At 42.1% G+C, this 22,137-nt stretch overlaps 1 protein-coding gene across 1 annotated transcript in view; it reads right to left on the minus strand.

Annotated features, from left to right (window-relative positions):
• Nucleotides 1–13,077, minus strand: part of LOC122564619 (solute carrier family 53 member 1-like) — a 171,182-nt gene extending 158,105 nt beyond the window's left edge. The window contains exons 1-2 of the mRNA XM_087998268.1: nucleotides 12,811–13,077; nucleotides 719–770 (exon numbers count right to left, since the gene is read on the minus strand). Of these exons, the coding sequence (XP_087854394.1) occupies nucleotides 719–770; nucleotides 12,811–12,879 (121 nt within the window). The 5' untranslated portion in view covers nucleotides 12,880–13,077. The remainder of the gene's footprint in view (nucleotides 1–718; nucleotides 771–12,810) is intronic.
• Between the last annotated feature and the right edge of the window lie 9,060 nt (nucleotides 13,078–22,137).

A 22,137-nucleotide genomic window follows, 5' to 3' on the forward strand; every position in this document is an offset into this window, starting at 1 on the left:
TGCCAGGATGTCTGAAATTGTAATTGCAAACAGTGGAACAACATTTTGCCTTGTTAAATTATTGATGCGAAAGAATGATTTCATATTTCAACCAGCGTAGAAGGTGATTATTAATTAAATCCTCGAGCATCGCCATTGCCTGATGGGGACACATTCAAAAGATTAATTATTCATCACTGACCTGTATTTTATCACCACGATTAAAAGTCAAAGTAAAGTGAACAAAGCAATTGGCATTTATTTAGCACAATTAATGGGAGTAAAGAAAGGTCCACAGGCTCATATTCAGGCAAACGTTTGACAGCAAGCGAAAGAATTAGGATAGGTAATCAACATTTTTGTCTAAAAGCTAGGTTTTAAGGAGTGTCTTTCAAAGAGGAGAGAGGTGAGGGGTTCAGTAAGAGTTTGGGACCTAGACATCTCAGAGAATCGTATGCATTTCTATGCCAAAACTATATGAAGGAAAAGAACTTCTGATTCATACTGAAGTCTAACATCTGTCTTGTTTTTGGAACTACCTTGAAGCTAAAACCTCTTTCATTATATATAAATTAAATCATATTTCAGCATTAAATATTAATGCCCTGGTTACTGAGTGTGATGAGAAGCTGGCATAATGTCAGATGCGAGTCAGGATATTCTTTTCAGGTTAAGGGAAGCTGTATCTGTGATAGAGGCAGCTGTGGTTCCAAACATAGCAAGACCAATCCCATCTTACCTCCTGGCAATGGGGCTTGATTCTGGGCCATGTACAGCATCTTTTTCAGACCCTGTTAAAAGGAAAGAAAAATACAGATTAAGAGTTAAGAGTGAATTCCGTGATTGTGTGTGTGTATTTCCACCTTAAGAGTGATGTGGTTCTTCATGTCTCCTAATGGAAGAAACTCATAAAATCATAGGAATGTACAGCACAGCAAGAGGCTCTTCAGCCCATTGCATCCCATAAGCAACCACCTAACTGTTTTAATTCTATTTTTTAGCATTTGGCCCATAGCTTTGTCTGTTTTGGCATCACCAGCACACATCTAAATACTTCTTGGTATGATGAGGATTTCTGCCGCTTCCACCCTTACAGGCAGTGTGTTCCAAGTTCCCTCCAACCTCTGGGTGAAAAATGCTGAAAGCTAATAATGCTAAATTAGCAGCATGATGTGCATTATGGTATGTGTTGCTCCAATGGGGCTCTTCTAGTGCAGTGGTATTGTCCCTATCTCTGAGACAGAAGGCATGCATTCAAATCCCACCTGCTCCAGAGGTGTGTTATAATGCAATGGTTAAAACTATCTACTTGTGACTCCACACCATTGCCAATGTCTGATGCTACAACCAGAACACACTAGAGTTTGTAAACTTAGCTTTATGTGTTACTGTTGCCCATCCCTAATGACCCTTGAGAAAGTGGTGGTGACCCACACCCTTGAACCGCTACTGTCTTTGTGGGGTAGGTAAACACACAGGGCTTGCCTGGAAGAAAATTCCAGAATTTCATTTCCCAATTAATTTAAGATAAGAGTGAAAACAGAACGGCACTGTCTGATTAAACTAGGAGGGAGTGAAAGAAGTTTTGAGGGAGTTGGGATACTGGGATTGTTTAATTTCCATCAGGAAAGGTTAAAGGCAGATTTAGTCACGATGTTCAAGATTGTAAAGGGTGCTGATAATAATAAATAAGCGGATACTATTTTCTCATTGGCAGGGAGATTATTAACTCTAAATCACAGATTCTAAGGTGATTGACAAAAGAACTAAAAGGGAGGAGGTGACAGAGAGGTATTTCAAGTGGCTAGTTGTTATAGTCAAGAATGCACAGCAGGTGTGAAAGAAGCAGATTCAATCATAATTTTCAAAAGGAAATTGGATGTAAATTTGAAAAGGGAACATATTTGGTCTGTGTGGAAAGAGTAATATTGGGACTAAGGGATCAAACTCATTGGTAGGATCTGGCAGTGATGATTGGGGTCACATGGAACTGTGGAACAGGAATAGTTGTGATGTGAGTTGAAATAAAACTCTGACTGGAAAAGTACATGCATGGATTCTGTCTAACCAATGTTTAACCAGTATTGTCTCTCAATCTCAGTGCATGACGTTGGCTGGCACCCTATGAATTCTTTCGTTCCCTATGAATGAAAGAATTAACTGAAATCCTGTTTGCTGGTCCACATGAACATTCAGGGAGCCTATGGTATTCAAAAAGGACGAGGTTAGAAATGAACTGGAAGACCAATCCAAAGAAGATGATCTTGTGGAATCTCCAAACTAAATCAATCTGTGATTTTTGCCATCCAAGTTGGTCCAATCCCAGAAAAATTATGAGCTAGATCAGCAGTAATCTTTGCAGCTACTTTCTTGCAAAGCTACCTTTATCATTTCATTACCATAGAGTTATAGTCATAGCGTTATCCATCACAGAAACAGACCCTTTGGTCCAACTCAACCATGTAAAACTGTATCTAGGGACGCATGCGGCATGTGCAGACTATCCAATGTAAGTCTTTACCTGCATGGTCATTATGACCAATGATAACAGAATGCAGAAATGCCGTTTATGTTCTATACATGTAGCTGCCACCGAGACATCTTTCAAATGATATGTTACATCCTTGTATATCCACAGTCTGTTGCCAAAGATTCATAACAATGGTGAAAGTATAAATTTGAGAGGGATTGATGTCCATGTGGCATTAAAGTATCTCTAAGTAACACACTGGGACTCTATTCTCTAGGAAAGAGAAGGCTGAGGGGTAACCTGAAGAGTGATGAAAAGGTTTGTTAGGGTGATGCAGAGAAGGTGCTTCCACTTGTGCAGCAGAAAAGAACAAGTGATCATGAATACAGTATAGCCATGAATAAGATCATAAGGCCATAAGACGTAGCAACAGGAGTAGGCTATTTGGCCCCTCAAGTCTGCTCTGCCATTCAATAGGGTCATGGCTGTTCCAACTTTACTCACACCTACTTTCCTGCCCTTTCTCCGTAACTCTTGATTCCCTGACTGACCAAGAATCTATCTACCTCAGCCATAAGTACACACAAGGAGTTCCAAAGACTTACAACTCTCTGAGAGAAGAAATTCCTCCTCCTCTCAGTCTTAAATTGGCACCCCTTTATTCTGAAATGATGTCCTTTGGTCCGAGACTGTCCCATAAGGGGGAGCATCCCCTCAGCATTTACCCTATCAAGCTCCTTAAGAATCCTATATCCTTCACTGAAATCATTTCTCACTCTTCTCATTCTCATTCTGATTGGAATACCAAGTTGTTTGACCTTTGCTCATTAGACAACCTCTCCATTTCAGGGATCATCCTAGTGAACTGTCTCTGAACCCGCCTTAATGAAATGATATCTTAAATAAGAGAAACAAAAACTCACAGCTCATGGGACTCCAGATGTGGTCTCATCAGCACCTTGTACAGTTGCAGGAAGACTTCCATGCTGTTATACCCCAACCCACTTGAGACAAGGGCCAAGAATTCAATTAGCCTTCCTGATTAGTTGCTGTACCTGGATGCTCATTTACTGTGTTTCGTGCTCAAGTCCCTTTGGTGTTGCAGCTTTCTGCAGTTCCTCTCCTTTTAAATAACACTCTGTTCTTTTGTTCTCCCTTGCAAAATGAACAACTTCACATTTTTCCACACCATGTGCCCATTTACTTAAACTATCAATATCTCTCTGTAAACTGTGTGTATCCACTCAGAACCTGCCTTGACCACAGTACATTTGCTTCCTTCCTCCAAGTCATTAATATCTATTGTAACCAATTGCGATGCCAGCACCAATCCCCGTGGAGCCTCACTGATCACGGGTCATCAAGCTGAAAAAGAACCCATTATCCCCACTCACTGTTTCCTGCCTATTAGCCAATTCTCTATCCATGCCAATATACCACCTCCAACACTGTGGGCTTTTATCTTATAACTTAACCTTTTTTGAAGTACCCTTGTCAAATGCCTTCTATAAACCCAAATGCAACTCATCTACTGCTTCACCTCTCTCCATTCTGAGTTGTGAACTCTCCAAAAAATGCTAATATGTGTCTTATACAGCCGCAACATGACCTCCCAATTCCTGTATTGAGTACAGGAGTTGGGAGGTCATGTTGAGACTGTAGAAGACATTGGTTCGTCCACTTTTGGAATATTGCATGCAAATCTGGTGCCCTTCCTATCGGAAGGATGTTGTGAAACTTGAAAGGGTTCAGAAAAGATTTGCAAGGATGTTGCCTGGGTTGGAGGATTTGAGCTATAGGGAGAGGTTGAATAGGCTGGGGCTGTTTTCCCTGGAGCATTCATGGCTGAGGGGTGATCTTATAGAGGTTCATAAAATCATGAGGGGCATGGACAGGATAAATAGACAAAGTCTTTTCCCTGATGTGGGGAAGTCCAGATCTAGAGGGCATAGGTTTAGGGTGATAAAAGAGACCTCAGGGGGTAACATTTTCACGCAGAGGGTGGTACTTGTATGGAATGAGCTGCCAGAGGACATGGTGGAGGCTAGTACAATTGCAACATTTAAAAGGCATTTGGATGGGTATATGAATAGGAAAGGTTTGGAGGGATATGGGCCGCCTGCTGGCAGATAGAACTTGATTGGGTTGAGAGATCTGGTGGGCATGGACGAATTGGACCGAAGGATCTGTTTCTGTGCTCTCCATCTCTATGACTCTATATTAGTCAGACATGATTGCTCTTCCATGAAGCCATGCTGATTCTGCTTGATTAGGCTATTATTTCCCAAATGTTTTGCTATTACTTCCTTAATAATTGATTCCAGTAATTTTCCATACCAGAGGGAATCTAATCTAAAATATGTTCAGCTAATCAGCTAATAATTACCCACGTTTTGCCTCTCTCCCTTTTTGAATAGGGGTGTGACATGAGCAACTTTCCAATCTTCTGGTACTTCTCCAGAGCCCAATGTGTTTTGGAAAAAAATCACAAAACAACATGAGCATTATCTCTGTTGCTACCTCTTTAAGATACTAGGAGGCAACAGTACAACACAGGATTCAGAAGAAACTTATGTGGATATTTGAATGAATGGTATGGAATTCATGAGTGATTGAAGTGAATCGCATATTATTTTAAGGAAAATTAAATAGATGCATGCAAGATAGAGGGACCAAAGGTTGTGTTGATTGGCTTAGACAAAGAGGGCTGGGAGAAAACCTGCACTATGCAAAAGCAATGAATGGACTAGCTAGACTTTATGTTTTTCTGTTCTATCTAATTCCATGTATCAATGTAACAATTGAGTAGGAAGTGATCTTCAATTATCTTGAGATGAGGAAGATATAGAGATTATCACTTTAAAGATCTTTCAGTCTGAGTGTTACTTTGAGCACGTATGTGAGATCCACCTCTATCTTTAAATTCATAGCAGGGTTTCAGTGTCAATCAAAGCAGGGTAAGTGAAATACATGAATTCCTATGTAAGAAAGAAAATCAGAGAGCTTCAATAACTCTTCCTGCAATCAGCATTAACTGGGTTCACACACTGAGCTCACTGTCACTTAGGAATCCTCGAAGTTGCAAGAATAGAGGACTGAAGAGGCTTGATATTAATGTTCCAGCTTCAAATTTTAAAGAAATACTTTGGTTATGGATCACAATCTCCATGCATTGTCCAAGCACAAGGAGCTTTTAATGGATGTCTTTAATAGGTATCTTCTAATTGACTTCATATCTTCCATCCTTTGTAAACATTAAAGTCCATCTAAAACTCTATTGTTGATATCCTAACTTGCACTAAGCCCTGTTTACATGTTCATTTTGTGCAAACTCTTTCAGCAATATCGCTAACTTAAAGATCTCAACTCAATGTATAAATGCCACCATGTCTTTGTCCCTCCCTATAGCTGAAGCCTGGTGTATCCTATAACCCTCTGGGAACTCTGTGGTCATCCAATTGTGGCCTCTGGTGTCTACCCCATTTTCATCATCCCTCACCATTTATAACCAGTTTGCTTGCATACCAAGTTCTTCAATGCATTCTCTAAACATCTCCACCTCTCTCTTGTATCTTAAGATACTGTTTAACCAATTGACCAATCTTTTCATCACCTGTCTAAATATTTAGTTGGTTGCTAGCAAATGTTGCCTGATTTCACTTCCGTGAAGTGCGTTGGGAAGATTCACTAAATTAAAGATACTTCTCGTTGGGCACTCCTCACCACTTCAAGTTTTCCGATTTTAAAGAAGCATTAAAATTCTTGAGAATCTTTTCTTTTCTACATAACAAGAGAAGTAGGTAGAAAATGTGTGTATGTGTAACATATATATATGACATAAACTGGCACCTTTGCATGGTAAATAATGCTGCTGAAATAGATTGTTCTTATGAGGACTATGATCCAGTTTGCCTTTTGGGATCATCTATTCAAGGCAAGTGCAAGGTGGTTGAATCAGACCTGGTGTACTTTTGACTACAGCTGATGGGCACTGCCACACTTGACAGCAGACACCTTTAAAATTTACTCAATACTGGCACTCTTCCAGTGAAGAGTCGAGCGTGTGGTACTGGAAAGAAACAGCAGGTCAGTCAGCATCCAAGCAGCAGCAGAATCGACATTTCATTGGGAATGAGGCTGGGAGCCAAGGGGGTGGAGAGATAAATGGGAGGGGGGTAAGGTAGCTGACAGTGCGATAGGTAGATGGAGGTGGGGGTAGTGGTGATAGGTCGGAGAGGACGGTGGAGTGGATAGGTGGGAAGGAAGATGGACAGATAGGACAGATCATGAGGGCGGTGCCAAGTTGGAAGGTTACTCTCCTCTACACTGGGGGGACAGGACGTCTATTCTCAGAGCGCGTCAGAAAACATCTCTGGGACACCGCACCAACCAACCCCACCGGCAAGTGGCCAAACACTTCCAGTCCCCCTCCCACACCGCCAAGGATATGCAGGTCCTGGGCCTCCTCCATCGTCACTCCCTAAACACCCGATGCCTGGAGGAAAAAGTCTCATCTTTTGCCTCCAACCCCACAGCATCAGTGTGGATTTCACCAGTTTCTTCATTTCCCTTCCCCTCACCTTATCCCAGTTCCAACCCTCCAACTCGGCACCACCCTCATGATCTGTCAATCGTCCTTTCCACTTATCCACTCCACCTTCCTCTCCAACCTATCACCATTAATCCCACCTCCATCTACCTATGGTACTCTCAGTTACTTTCCCACCAGTCCCTCCCCCCTCCCATTTATCTCTCCAGCTTCATTCCTGATGAAGGGCTTTTGCCCAAAGTGTCGATTCTCCTGCTCCTCGGGATACTGCCTGACTTGCTGTGTTTTTCCAGCACCACACTCTTGACTCTAATCTCCAGCATCTGCAGTCCTCACTTTCGCCTACTCTTCCAGTGAAGACAATCACCAACTCGGAAGTGTCTCAGAACTGGAGATATGGTTGGTAGGCACCTTAGTGTTCTCTGTTAATTGGGCTACATTGACTTTTTCTCATTCAATCATGCTCTCTTTAATGTGCTACAATCCCAATCGCCAATATAGGCACATTCATGTGAGTGAAAGTTGCGTAAAGTACTCAATGAATAGTTCATTCACGAGAGCCGACAATAACATCTTCTATGAGGGAACAGCCCTGGCCAAAACAGGTTGAATTCCTGCTGCCTCCTCATCCCACTGAAATCACAAAGAAAATGCTAGTGAATTTAATAAAGTTGGATAGCAGTGAAACGTTATTGCCCTCAGCCTCTGCACAGTTTGGTCTCCATAACTATAAGAAAATTATATAGAGGCACCAGAGAAAGGACAAGAAAAAGTTTCACAAGAATGTTACCAAAACAGAGCTCTCATAACTGTCCAGGAAACTGGACCTCTTCTTGAGAAAAGAGAATAATGGAGTGAAAGTCTTTTGAGTTACAAAGGAGTTTAACAGGCTGGACCAAAATCAAATTTCCCACTTATGGTGGAATCAGAAACTAGAGATCTTAAATATTAGGTAGTCACTAATAAATCTCTTAAGAAATTTCAGAAGAGACATCTTTACTCAGAGATTTGACAGACTGCTAGCATATGATGTAGTTGAGGTATTCGATTAATTAATGGGAATTTTCCTAAGTTTATGTCAAACTCAGTTCCGGCAGGTCAGGAAATGGTGAAGGCAGTTTTCAGGCAATAAATGCCATAGTTTCATGGTTGTTACAATAGAAGTTATAGGGACAAAAGGCAGAAAGGAATAGAAAATTATGTTGGGAGGATTCAATGAAATAGGATGGATGCAGACTTGTGCCAGACATTAACACTGCCACAGATTATTGGCCAAATGGCTGTTTCTGTGTTGTACATTTTACCCATTTTTATGTAATAAAAATGCAATGGATGAAAGTAATAAAATGGATTGGGAATTTGTTAAGTTTGCATCTGTTTCTTTGTCATAATGATCATTAATTTTGAAACATGGGAACAGGAGTGGGCCATTCAACCCATTGGGTTGTACCACCATTCAGTATGATCATGGCTGATAGAACACTTGCTCACCCCTTTTAACATTGTAAACCACTGGGAATCCGAATCTATCCATCTCTACCTTAAACCTACGGAAAGACTGAGCCTCCACAGCTCTCTGTGGCAGAGAATTCCAAAGGTTTGAAATCCTTTGAGTGAAAGAAATCTCTCTTCATCTTAAACCTATTTTTAAATTGCGACTCCTTCACAAGCAAGGAAAGCACCTTACCTGCATCTACCCTTCTTACCCCTTTGCATATTTTGTAATTTTTAATGAGATCATCTCTCATTCTTCAAAACTCTAGAGAATATAGGCTCAGTTTGCCCAATATCTCTTCATAGGACAATCCTGTCATCCCAGGAACAAGTCTGGTGATCATTTGTTGCACTTCCTCTATGATAATAATATCTTTCCTGAAGTAAGGAGACCAAACTGCACTTCAAGTGCAGTCTACCCAAGCTCTCAAACAATTGATGTGAGACCTGATGATTCCTATTTTCAAATAATCTTCTAATAAAGTCTAAAATGCCACAGGCCTTCCAATAGGTTGCTGCACCTGCATGTTAACCTACAGTGACTTATCCACAAGGACACCTATGTTCTTTGTACATCTACACTTTACAACCCCTTACCATATAAGAAATACTCTGCAAATCCATTTCTCCTACAAATTGGATTATTTCATATTTTCCATATTATATTGTTATTTCTCATTCACTAAGTCTGTCCAAATTCTCCTGAAACCACTTTACAGCTTCCGTACAGTGCACATTTCCACTTAGCTTTATATCATTTGCAAATCTGGAAATATTATATTCCATCCCCACCCACAATCATTGACATATATTATGAATAGCAGGAACCCAAGTACTGATCCTTGCAGTACCTCACTAGCCACAGCCCACCAGCTATTTCTACTCTTTGTGTCTGTCTATTAATCCATGACATATGCTTGAAACTTTCTATGCAGCTTCCACTGGGGGGGGCTTCATCAAAAGCCTTCTGAAAATCTAAGTATCCATCAACCCTCCTTTATCAATTTTGTTAGCAATATCTTCACACAACTCCAACAAGTTCATTAAACACAAATTCCCATTGCAAATCCATGGTGACCATTCCAAATCAAATCATTATCAACTAGCTGTCTGTTTTATCACATCCTTTATAATAGATTCTAGCATTTTACCTACTACTGATATAGGGCTAACAGATCTGTTCTTCCCTGTGTTCTTTCTTTTTCCCTTCTGAAAAATTGGGGTAACATTTGCTCCTTCCGGTTTGCAGGATTTATTCTAAGACCTATAGATTTTGGAAGATAATCACCAATGCATCAACTATTCTTCAACACTCTAGGAAGTAGACCATCATGTTCATTATTAACTTTCAGCCTCATTAATTCCTCTAGTATGATTTTTTAAACTCATGTTAATTTTGTTCAACTCCTCATTGTCTGTTTGGATCTCTAATTCTGGGATATTTCTAATATCCTCCTCAGTGAAAACAAGTGCAAAGTAATCTTTAGCTGCTCTCTAATCCCCAATTTAAATTCTCCTGATGCTACCTGTGAGGGAGCAACTCTTACTTTTAGTCAATTGTTTCTTTTTTACATACCCACAGAAGCTTTTACAGTCCATTTTTATGCTTTTGCTAGATTGCATTCATATTCTATTCTCCCTTTCATTGCCAGTTTTTTCTGATACACCTTTGTTCTATTCTAAATTTTTTTTTAATTTCAAAAATATATTTTATTCATAAAATTATTTGGATCTCTATACAATTGGTCATGCCATTCTTGTGCACACATTACATTGCTTTACATCCAGACATCGAAATTTATTTTTCATATAATCAAGTCTGTACATTTACTATCCAGCTCTTCTGCTGTTCTATTCTAAAACCCTCCCAAACCTCAGAATTACTATTTCTGGCAACTTCATAAGGCTTTACTTTTAATCTTATGCAATCCTAAACTTTCCTTATTGACTGCAGTTGACTGACCTTATTTGAAGAATGTATAGTTGCTGTCAAGCAGGCAGTAATTCTTTAAAGACTAACAATTGCTATATACAGTCATTCCTTTCAAAGTATTTACCCAATTTGTACTTCAAGCTTTCATAATTTTCCTTATTCAAATTTAACACCCTTGATTCAGAATGAACTATCTCACTTGCTAACATAACGTAAAATTCTGTCATATCATACCTCTCTGTAATTTCTGTTATAGCAGCAGTTAGAGTGTGGTGATATTGTCTGATCATCAATTCCTGAATTGCCAGCACTGGATTTGACAATGTATTTCAGAAATCAATTTGAACAAAGAACTGATTCAAGTAAGTAACTACTGCTTGTATTATGTACAGCATTACTACATTAGCCAGGTTTAATGCTTGTTTAATCATTACCCTGTCCTAACCAGCATTATCAGCAAAATTTGATACGGATCCAGATGAGGAGATATTAAAAACAGTGATCAAATGCTTGGTCGAAATGGTAGGTTTTAAAGACTGTTTCTTTACAAGGAGAGAAAGATAGAGTGGCCAAGAGACCGAGAGACCATTTTGGCAATGCTATCCGTGATGGAGTGTGTAAAATCAGGGACATCAAAGCAGTGCAGCAAGTTGAAGATCAGTGAGATAACTCTCGAGCAGCTGCTTAAACTGCCTGAGGTTGCTGGTCTTATTATCACAGTCCAAATGTCGCCTTTCGAATTAACGTCCCTGGCAAATACTCAGGTCATTTCCTCTATATATAGCTAGCTGCCTGGGATAATAGGGATGGAACTGCTGAAACTGTGACATGTATATGGTTGGGGGTCCTCCCAAAGTTGTTTCCATTGGTATCATGAGTCAGGTCTTCATGGACTCAATTGCACTGTCTGCTCTGTTGTCCCAGAGCCTCTGTCTACACTCGTCCACTGCCAAGGTGGGAGAAATTGGCACTTCCACCTCAGTGGATGGGCACAGTGCACCTTTGCTTTGCCAGTCATCCATTGGTCCTTCCCTTCCCCCTCCACACAGTTGCTGTTATGCTGGTAATCACAGCAGCCATTTGCACATCTTGAGATCCTTATGATTAAACTTGAGATGAATGGCTAGCTGAGTGGTTTTCACAGTCTGTCGCTTGGGGGCAGAGGGGCAGGGGTGTTTGGTCGCAATGTTGGCCAGGACACCACGACCTTTTTTGCTTCACACTCATGGGATCTTTAAAAGCTGCCTGGCAGGGGGAACCTGATTTAGCATCTCTGAAACACAGCATCTCATGGAAGGCAGTACCTGTCCGTACTCAAGCATTAGCTTGAGAATACGTGCTTGTATTCTGATCCAAAGTGTCTGCTGTCTTTTATTCATTCATGGGACATGGGCACGGTATTTATCAGGAGAAAGTGAGGGCTGCAGATGCTGGAGATCAGAGCTGAAAATGTGTTGCTGGAAAAGCGCAGCAGGTCAGGCAGCATCCAAGGAACAGGAGAATCGATGTTTCGGGCATAAGCCCTTCTTCAGGAAGAAGGGCTTATGCCCAAAATGTCGATTCTCCTGTTCCTTAGATGCTGCCTGACATGCTGCGCTTTTCCAGCAACACATTTTCAGCCTGGTATTTATCACCCAAGGTGGTTGGAGCTGTCCTCTTTAACAGCTGCAGCCTATCTCATTTACATACATACACTCCATAGAATAGATCATAGAATAGATCACAGTGTGGAAACGGGCCCTTTGGCCCAACAAGTCCACAACGACCCTCCAAGAGTAACCCACCCAAACCCATTCCCCTACCCTATTGCTCTATATTTACACCTGCCTCATGCACCTAACCTACATATCCCTGAACACTATGGGCAATTTAGCAAAGACTAACCTGCACATCTTTGGATTCCACATGCTTAATATCTCAGCAAGACATCTTTATGCATTCATTGCCTTTTTTTTAACACTTCCCCTGAATGATTGACAGTCTCTGTGAGTACATCATATGCAATAACCCCACACACGTAAACAAAGACGAAAAAAATCTCTCATACTAGTTCTTTAGAACTATACGGTTAAAGATACCAGATCTTGCCTCAACCACAGTGTAAGAAACTCTTAAAATTAAAACAGATCTAAGTTTTATACATGATTATCCCGACGGGACAAGAGGGCATGATCTGATTTTCACACACACACACGACACAGGTTACAACGCAACTTTAAGATCTTCCCCGCCACCCAGTCAATGTCTCAAAGTAAGTTTCCAGAGAGTATTGCGAGAAGGGAATAAATTGGGTCGGCGAGTTCCATTGGGTTACCACCCAGATACAACAAAACAAGCATGAGTCGTTTTTTTGTTTATAAAAGAAGTCACCAAAACTCCCCCCACCTCGTATTCGATGTACTGCTTCCTCCATTCCGGCGTTAGATGCGCCGACAAATGTTGTGCAAATTTCATTGTTATGAAAAGCGCCGAGAATTGCAGATTTTCCAAGGAAACATATCAGGATGCAAGAATGGGAGTAGGGAGAGTCAAACCCTTGAAGCCTCTCCGCGTTTAATCCATCGACGGATTCTGGGATAAAAGCAAATATATCTACATTTTCTCCACAATGATTAATTGTTGGGAGAAGTTCGAGCGGATCACTGACACCTTTCTCTGGCGTCTAGGCAACAGCAACAGGATCATCGCCCATCGATAAATAATTGAGTGCACCTCTGGCAGGAGGGAGGGAGGGACAGAGCGTACAGGAATCAAAGATGCAACAAAAGCCAGACTTTATTACCCAACCCCTTTCACTGTTACTTTCAACGTGGCTTCACATAGTATGTTAGCAACTTACCATTATGACAGGGAGCACCTAGGCTCCATAGTGGGCCTTTGGAAGATTATGAAGTGATTGCAATGTAGGTCCGGCCTTATAGAAGGAAATGATAAAATCAGGCACCATAGATTTGGATAAATTCTGAGGAAGGGCCCCTGGACTGGAACGGTCAATCTGCTTTCTCTCTCTCCGCGGATGCTGACAGATACGCTGAGTTTCTCCAGCAATTTCTGCTTTTGTTTCGTAAATTGGGCTCGTGTTCCTTTAACTCTAGGAGGTCGAGGGATGTGATGAGATTCAGATAACAAACTGGACAAGGGGAGATGTGGGAAAGTCACTTCCTCTCTTTTCTGCAAGTATTTATAAACTGGAGTAAAACTTCAAAAACAGAAATTGCTGGAGAAACTCAGCAGATCCAGCAATTTGTTTTTGTTTCAGATTCTCAGCATAGAAGATCTCTACAGTGTGAAAGCAGGTCATTCAGCCCATTGAGTCCACACTGGTCCTCCAAAGAGCATCCCATCCAGACCCACCCTAACCCTGTGACCCTGCATTTCCCATGGCTAATCCACTTGCACATTCCTGGACACTGTGGGCAATTGAGCATGGTTAATCCACCTAACCTGCACATTTTTGGACCGTGGGAGGAAACCCACACAGACACAGGGTGAATGTGCAAAATCCTCACAGTCAGTCACCCGAGGATGGAATCAAACCCCAGTCCCTGGCTCTGTGAGGTAGCAATGCTAACCACTGAGCCACCATGCCGCCCCACAACAATGGTTCTGTTTTATTTTAAGTGTAAGACTTCAAAGTTTGCCAACAATATCAAACTTAGAGAGACTTAGAAATCACACAACACCAGGTTACAGTCCAATAGGTTTATTTGGAAGTACCAGCTTTCGGACTGCTGCTCCTTCATCAGGTAGGAGTAGCACTCTGAAAGCTAGTGCTTCCAAATAAACCTATTGAACTGTAACCTGGTGTTGAGTGATTTTTAACTTTGTCCACCTCAGTCCAAAGCCTCCACATCAAACTTAGAGATGTGGCTGACTGTGTGTTAATACCCATCGATAGGCAAGCATACCAGATGGAATTTAGCACAGTATAGAGAAGTATCAGGTGATGCATTTTGACAGAGATATCAATAGAGAATGGCACAGTTCTAAAGAGTTTACAGGAGCAGGGAAGCCTAGGGTCCTGGAGTCAGAGGAGAGTTTTAATGCACGTGGATCTCTCAAGGTAGCAAGATGTATGGAAAGACTAGTTCGCAAAATATATTGGATCCAAATAAGTGGTTGGATCAGTATTTTCAAAAGGAAATTGAATAGGCACTGTAGAGCCATAACCTGTTGGACGATAAGGATACAGTGGGCCTGACTGTATTGCTGTACAGGGAGCCAACATGAAATCAGTGGTCTCAATGGCCTCCCTCTGTGCCATAATGACTGGAAAGAGCATCAAGATTGAGGGGACCCTTGTTAGAACAAAGCCTCTTAGGGGTGGAATCAGGAAACATCTTTGGACACAAAGGAAAGCTGGAAGTCTCTCCATCTCTAAAAGGCTGTGGATACCAGGACAATTGAAGCTCTCAAGCCCAGAGTATTAATGTGAATGCACTTGCTACAGTGTTGGCCGATCATTTGCCAGTGTGACATCAGGATGGCAGGTAACTCTGGCACAAAGGTGATCGCTGCTAGCAGGGCAGCATCAATAAAGAAAAATAGCCGACAAGATGGGAGGAAGAGACCTAATTACATCCGTGTCTCACTGGTAGTCAGTGCGCATCACAGTAAAAATCTCTTTTCATCTACGATAAACCTGCAAAACATTGTTTGGTTCACCAGGAGAAAGCCCATAAAAATTGCCATATTCTCTTATAAACTATAGAAATGTAGAAAATAGGAGCGGGGTAGGTCATTTCCCCCTTTGAGCCCGCTCCACCATACACCATACATTATGATCAGAGCTGATCATCCAATACACTAGCCTATTCCCACTTTCCTCCTATAACATTTGATCCCTTTAAACACAAGTGTTATATCTAGCTCCATCTAGAAATCACATAAAGTTTTGGCTCCAACTGCTCTCTGTGATAGTGAATTCCTTCTGAACTTTGATCTTGAGGAGCACCCATTAATTGTCACATTAGCAGATCTAAGAGCCTCCAGAATTATGTAAAACTGAAACAGGCTTTTTGCCCCATCATATTTGATCTCTCTTTGAAAGAGCTCTCCAATTAGTTCCTCTCTTCCTGTTCTTTCCCCTTTCCCAATATTCCAGCCTTTTTTCCTTTTTTTAAAGCATTTATCCAATTCCAAATTTGCAAGTTACTTTTGTATCTTCTTGCACCACACTTTGAGGCAGTGAATTCTAGATCGTCGCTCACTGCATTAAAAACAATGACACTTCTCATCACAAAGAACCAAAGCTGACCTTTCCCCTTTGCTCCCATTGGGTGGGGAAACTGAGGCTGACACATTTTCCACTGTTTGATTTACTGTAATGATTTTACTCCTTTACCCAGTTCTGTTTCGTAGAATCTTACAGTACAGTGGAATTCCTTTAGTCGATCAAGTCTGTACCAACAAAAATGTACAAATATCTACACAAGGTCAAGAGTGTGGTGCTGGAAAAGCACAGCAGGTCAGGCAGCATCCAAGGAGCAGGTGAATCGATGTTTCGGGCATAAGCCCTTCATCAGGAAGATGAAGGGCTTATGCCTGAAATGTCGATTCTTCTGCTCCTCGGATGCTGCCTGACCTGCTGTGCTTTTCCAGCACCACACTCAATTCTGATCTCCAGCATCTGCAGTCCTCACTTTCTCCCAACTATCTACACAAGCTCCACTTTCCCGCATTAGTCCCACGGCTTTAGATGTTATCACACTTCACGTGCACTTCCAAGTACTTTTTGAAGGTTGTGAGGTTACCTGCCTTAACTACCCTCCTAGACAGTGCATGGCAGACCCACACTATCTTCTGGATGAAACATCTTTTCCTCAAATCTCCTCTAAACTTCCTGCCTTTCACTTTAAAATAATGCCCCCTTGTTCTTGGACCTTTGACTAAGGGGAGCAGTGTGGTGGGGTCACATGTAGCGCGACACAAACCCAAGGTCACAGTTCAGGCCGTATTCATGGGTACAGAACTTGGCTATTAGTTTCTGCTCAGCGATTCTGCGTTGTTATGTATCTTGAAGGCCGCCTTGGAGAACGCTTATCCAAAGATCGGAAACTGAATGTCCCTGACCACTGAAGTGTTCCCCGACTGGGAGGGAACACCCCTTTGTGGCAAATGTGCAGTGGTCAAGAGTGTGGTACTGGAAAAGCACAGCAGGTCAGGCAGCATCGGAGGAGCAGGAGAATCAGCGTTTCAGGCATAAGCCCTTCATCAGGAATGTTACACGGTGTCCATCCATCCATTGTCCCATATCATCTGCTTGGTCTCACCAATTTACCAAGCCTTGGGGCATCCTTGCCTTCAGCGTATGAGATAGACAACGTTGGTCGAGTCACATGAGTATCTGCTCTGTATGGGGTGGGTAGTGTTCCCACATGTGATGGTAGTATCCATATCAATGATCTGATACATCTTGCAGTGGTTGCCATGGCGGGGTTGTGTGGTGTTGTGGTCGATGCTATCCTGAAGGTTGATAGCTTGCTGCGAACGATGGTCTATTTAAGGTTTGGCAGTTGTTTGAAGGTGAGAAGTGGAGGTGTAGGGATGATTTTGATGAAATATTTATCGTCATTGATAATATGTTGAAGGCTGTGAAAAACATGGCATAGTTTCTCCGCTTTGGGGAAGTACTAGATGACGAAGGGGACTCTATTGGTCGTATCCTGTGTCTGTCTTCTGAGGAAGTTGTTGTAGTTTTTCCCTGTGGCATGTCAGAACTGGCAATTGATGAGTTCAGAACCATATCCCATTCTTATGAGGGCATCCTTCAAAATCTTTAAGTATCCATCACATTCTTCCTCATCTGAGCAGATCCTGTGTATGTGCAGGGCCTGTCTATAGGGGATGGCTTCTTTAATATGTTTAGGGTGGAAGCCAGGGAAGTACAGCATTGTGAGGTTATCTGTGGGCTTGCAGTAGAGTGAGGTACTGAGGTGTCCATCCTTGATGGAGATGCATTTTGTCCAAGAATGAGACTGATTCTGAAGAGTAGTCCATGGTAAGTCTGATGGTGGGATGAACTTTGCTGATATCGCTATGTAGTTGTTTCAGTGATTCCTCGCCATGGGTCCAAAGGAAGAAAATATCATTGATGTATTTGGTGTATCGCATTGGCTGGAGGTCCTGCCCAGCGAAGAATTCTTTCTCGAACTTGTGCATGAAATTATTGGCATATTGGGGTGAAACTTCGGTCCCCATGGCTGTTCCATGTGTTTGGATAAAGAACTGGTTGTCGAAGGTGAAGACATTATTGTCGAGGATGAAGCGGATGATTTCTAGGATGGGGCCTGGAGATTGGCAGTTGTTGGTGTTGAGTACTGAGGCTGTTGCAGTGATGCCGTCATCGTGAGGGATGCTGGTGTATAGTGCTGAAACGTCTATCGTGACGAGGAATATTCCTGGTTCGACTGGTCCGTGGGTCTGAGTGTCACGACAGAAACTGGTGGTCCTCCGTAGAATGGGTTTCAAGGTGCTCTCGACATGGTCAGAGAGGTTCTCACACATGGTCCCACTGCCTGATACAATGGGATGTCCAGGTGTGTTGGCTTTGTGTATCTTTGAAAGGCAGTAGAAGTCCCCTGTGCAGGAAGTTCATAGGATGAGAGTGCATTGGAAGCTCTGAAGGACTGGATTAAAGGTCTTGATCAGTCAGTTCAGTTGATGGGTGTGTTCTTTGGTCAGATTAGCAGGTAGTTGTCTGTAGTGTTACTGGTTGTTCATTGTCAGTTTGCTTCTTTGCAGTAGTCTGTTCTATTCTATATGACAATGGCTCCTCCTTTGTCAGCTGGTTTGATGACAATGTTGTAATTGGTTTTGAGAGCATGAATTGCATTGTTTGGGTGACAAAGAGTGTGGTGCTGGAAAAACACAGCAGGTCAGGCAGCATCCATAGAACTGGAGAGTTGACATTTTGGGCATAAGCACTTTATCCTGATGGGCTGTTTCAGCACCAAAGCTTTGACTCTGATCTCCAGTTTGCAGTCCTCACTTTCTCCCAGTTGTTTGGGTGACTTTCTGCACTATCTTCTGAGCGCGGCTGATGAGCCTGGCATTAACACCTTTCCTGACGGCTTGATCACTCTACAAACATGTCTGGTACAGTTGTAAAGATCAAAAGTTCTGTGTTATTTTGTTCATTATCTGGTTGCCAATTTCACTGACAAGATCAGTATTTATTGCCCAACTGTAACTGCTCTTAAGAAGAGGGTGGTGAGGCAACTTCTCGAACTGCTGCAGTCAATGTGGTGCAGGGGCCACTCACAGTGCTGAGAGAAAATGTGCTCCACGTTATTTCCCCAATGACAATGAAGGAACAGAAATATTGTTCCATGTCAAAACGATGTATAGGTTAATGGTGAACTTGGAAGTGCTCCCATCTACCTGATGCCCTTGTGCTTCTCTATGGAGGTGATTGAAGCTTATGGAGACACCTTGGCAAATGTTTGTAGTGCTTCATTTAGATGGTACCCACTGCCGCCATTGTGCACCTGTGACCGAGAGTGAATGCTTTTTCCAGATCTTCCCCTTTCAATGTTACAAGTTCTTGTTTTGCATCTGCTTATTTTTGTATTCCAACTAAATGCTTTGTAGAAACCTTTCTCAAGAAGTAGAAAGCAAAAACTGTTTCAACTCACTGTAGAGAAAGCCTGAGGAAAGACTGACCCCTGCAGGCCAGGAAAGGATTTGCAAACAAGAGATTTAAGTCAGCCAGCTTTCAAGTTTGACCAGGTTCCACACGTGTTTTTGTTTTTCAATACTTAAATCAGATATATAAAACTAATTTATGTATGTGAAAAACGTTTAGATCCTCTGTTCATGAGAGGTGAAAAATCTAATTCCTCACTGTTGCACGCTCCTACCATACCTGAGTTTTTATTGACCTATATTTTCTGAGTTTTTTTCTCTGGTAGCTAACTTCTATTTCTTCTTATTTATCTAATGGAGTTTTCACAAAGCCATATTGTCAGGAATGGCTGGGAAAGGGACGTGATCTAGCATGTTACCTGTGGCAAAGTGAGTGGCACTTTAATGCCTTAAATCAAAAGATTATGGATCCAAATCCTGTTCCATAAATGGGAGAAAGTAACCTACTGCAGCACTGCGAATGCACTATTTACACGCTTACCTGGAGGTTAAAGATCCTATGACACTATGATGAATGTTAGTGGTTCCTTCCTCGCCAGCACTTATTTCTCAATTGCCACAGATGATCCAGTCATTTATTTCATTGTTCTTTGTGGGAACCTGCTGTATGCAATAGCTGCTGCATTCGTTACATTACAACAGTGATTACTTTCCCAAAGTACTGTACTTTTCAAATTCATTCATGCCATGTGGCTGTCTCTGGTTAGGCCAGCAATTATTGTCTGTCCCAAATTGACTTGGCAATGAGCTGCCTTCTTGATCTGCATCCGTGCATGTCGTAAACTACTACAAAGATGCACAGCAAAATTAGAGGAAGTCAATTTAGCTTGAAAGACTTTAGCATGCTAGAATAAATAAGGGAAAAATAAGTAGAGCTACTTGGTCATGACAACAGACACAGCTGGACTCTCCAGTTCCATCCACTAAAACCTATAATTGGAAATTGGAAGGCACAGTTTGAGACGACAGTGGACAGAATTCCAAAAATAACTTCTAAAGGAAATTGGGTGCAATTGAAAGAGAAGGGATGAGAAGATTGTGGGGAAACAACAGCATAGTGGAATTCATTTCTCTAGTATGTTAGTGTAACATTTGTGGTGCTGAATTAATGATCAAATTCCACCATCTTTAGAAGGGTAACTCAAGATGAGCAATAAATGTTGGCCTTGCCAGTAATGTTCTCACACTAATTTATTTGCAAAAAACCCTTTGCTCATGACTCAGAGATGGAAGATGTATTTAGATATTTTAATTGACCTGTTTAGGTATGTTACTACAGAATTACTACAGAATTCCTGCAATGTGGTAACAGGCCCTTCGGTCCAACAATTGTTTGAAGAAGTAACAAAGAGGACTGATGAGGGCAGAGCTGTAGATGTGATTATATGGACTTCAGTAAGGTGTTCAACGAGGTTTCCCATAGGAGACTAGTTAGCAAGGTTAGAACTCATGGAATACAGGGAGAACTAGCCATTTGGATACAGAACTGGCTCAAAGGTAGTGGTGGAAGGTTGTTTTTCAGATTGGAGGCCTGTGACCAGTGGAGTGCCACAAGGATCAGTGCTGGGTCCTCTACTTTTGGTCATTTTTATAAATGATTTGGATGTGAGCTTAAGAGGTTTAGTTATTAAGTTTGCAGATGAGCTCAAAATTGTAATCTGATTACCTCAGATTACAACGGGATCTTGATCAGATGAGCCAATGGGCTGAGGAGTGGCAGACAGAGTTTAATTTAGATAAATGCGAGGTGCTGCATTTTGGGAAAGCAAATCTTAGCAGGACTTATACACTTAATGGAAAGGTCCTAGGGAGTGTTGTCAACAAAGAGACCTTGGAGTACAGATTCATTGCTCCTTGAAAGTAGAGTCACAGGTAGATAGGATAGTGAAGAAGGCATTTGGTATGCTTTCTTTTATTGGTCAGAGTATTGAATACAGTAGTTGCGGCTGTACAGGACATTTGTTAGGCCATTTTTGGAATATTGCGTGTAATTCTGGTCTCCTTTCTATCAGAACAATGTTGTGAAACTTGAAAGGGTTCAGAAAACATTTAGAAGGATGTTGCCAGGGTTAGAGGATTTGAGCAATAGGGAGAGGCTGAACAGGCTGGGGCTGTTTTCCCTGGAGCACCGGAGGCTGAGGGGTGACCTTATAGATGGTTATAAAATCATGAGGGGCATGGATAGAGTAAATAGACAAGGTGTTTTCCCTGGGGTGGGTGAGTCCAAAACTAGAGGGCATAGGTTTAGATTGAGAAGGGAAAGCGATCTAAGGAGCAACTTTATCATGTAGAGTGTGGTGCACGTGTGGAATGAGCTGCCAGAGGAAGTGGTGGAGGCTAGTACAATTGCAACATTTAAAAGGCATCTGGAAGGGTTTGATTAGATTAGATTAGATTGCCTACCGTGTGGAAACAGGCCCTTTGGCCCAAAAGGTCCAAAGAGTAACCTACCCAGACCAATTTCCCTCTGACTAATGCACCTAACACTATGGGCAATTTAGCATGGCCAACTCACCTGACCTCTACATCTTTGGATTGAGGGAGGAAACCCACGCAGACACTGGGAGAATGTGCAAACTCCGTACAAACGGTCGTCCAATTGAACCCAGGTCTCTGGCACTGTGAGGTAGCAGTGCTAACCACTGAGCCACTGTACTGCTGTTTGGAGGGATATGGGCCAGGTACTGGCAGGTGGGACTAGATTGGGTTGGGATATCTGGTTGGCATGGACGAGTTGGATCGAAGGGTCTATTTCCATGTTGTACATCTCTATGACTCTAAGTCCACACCGACCCTCCGAAGAGCAACCCACCAGACCCATTCCCCTACCCTATTACTCTACATTTACCCCTGACTAATGCACCTATCCTCCACGTCCCTGAACACAAGGGGCAATTTAGCATGGCCAATTCACCTAATCGACACATCTTTGGATTGTGGGAGGAAACCCACACAGACATGAGGAGAACGGGCAAATTACACACAAACAGTCGCTCAAGGCTGGAATCAGCCCAGGTCCCTGGCACTGTGAGGCAGCAATGCTAACCACTGAGCCAATGTGCCACC

The sequence above is a fragment of the Chiloscyllium plagiosum genome, unplaced genomic scaffold (genome assembly GCF_037043375.1).
Source record: "Chiloscyllium plagiosum isolate Xiang-an unplaced genomic scaffold, Cpla_swu_hap1 HiC_scaffold_21, whole genome shotgun sequence".
Lineage (NCBI taxonomy): Eukaryota > Metazoa > Chordata > Chondrichthyes > Orectolobiformes > Hemiscylliidae > Chiloscyllium > Chiloscyllium plagiosum.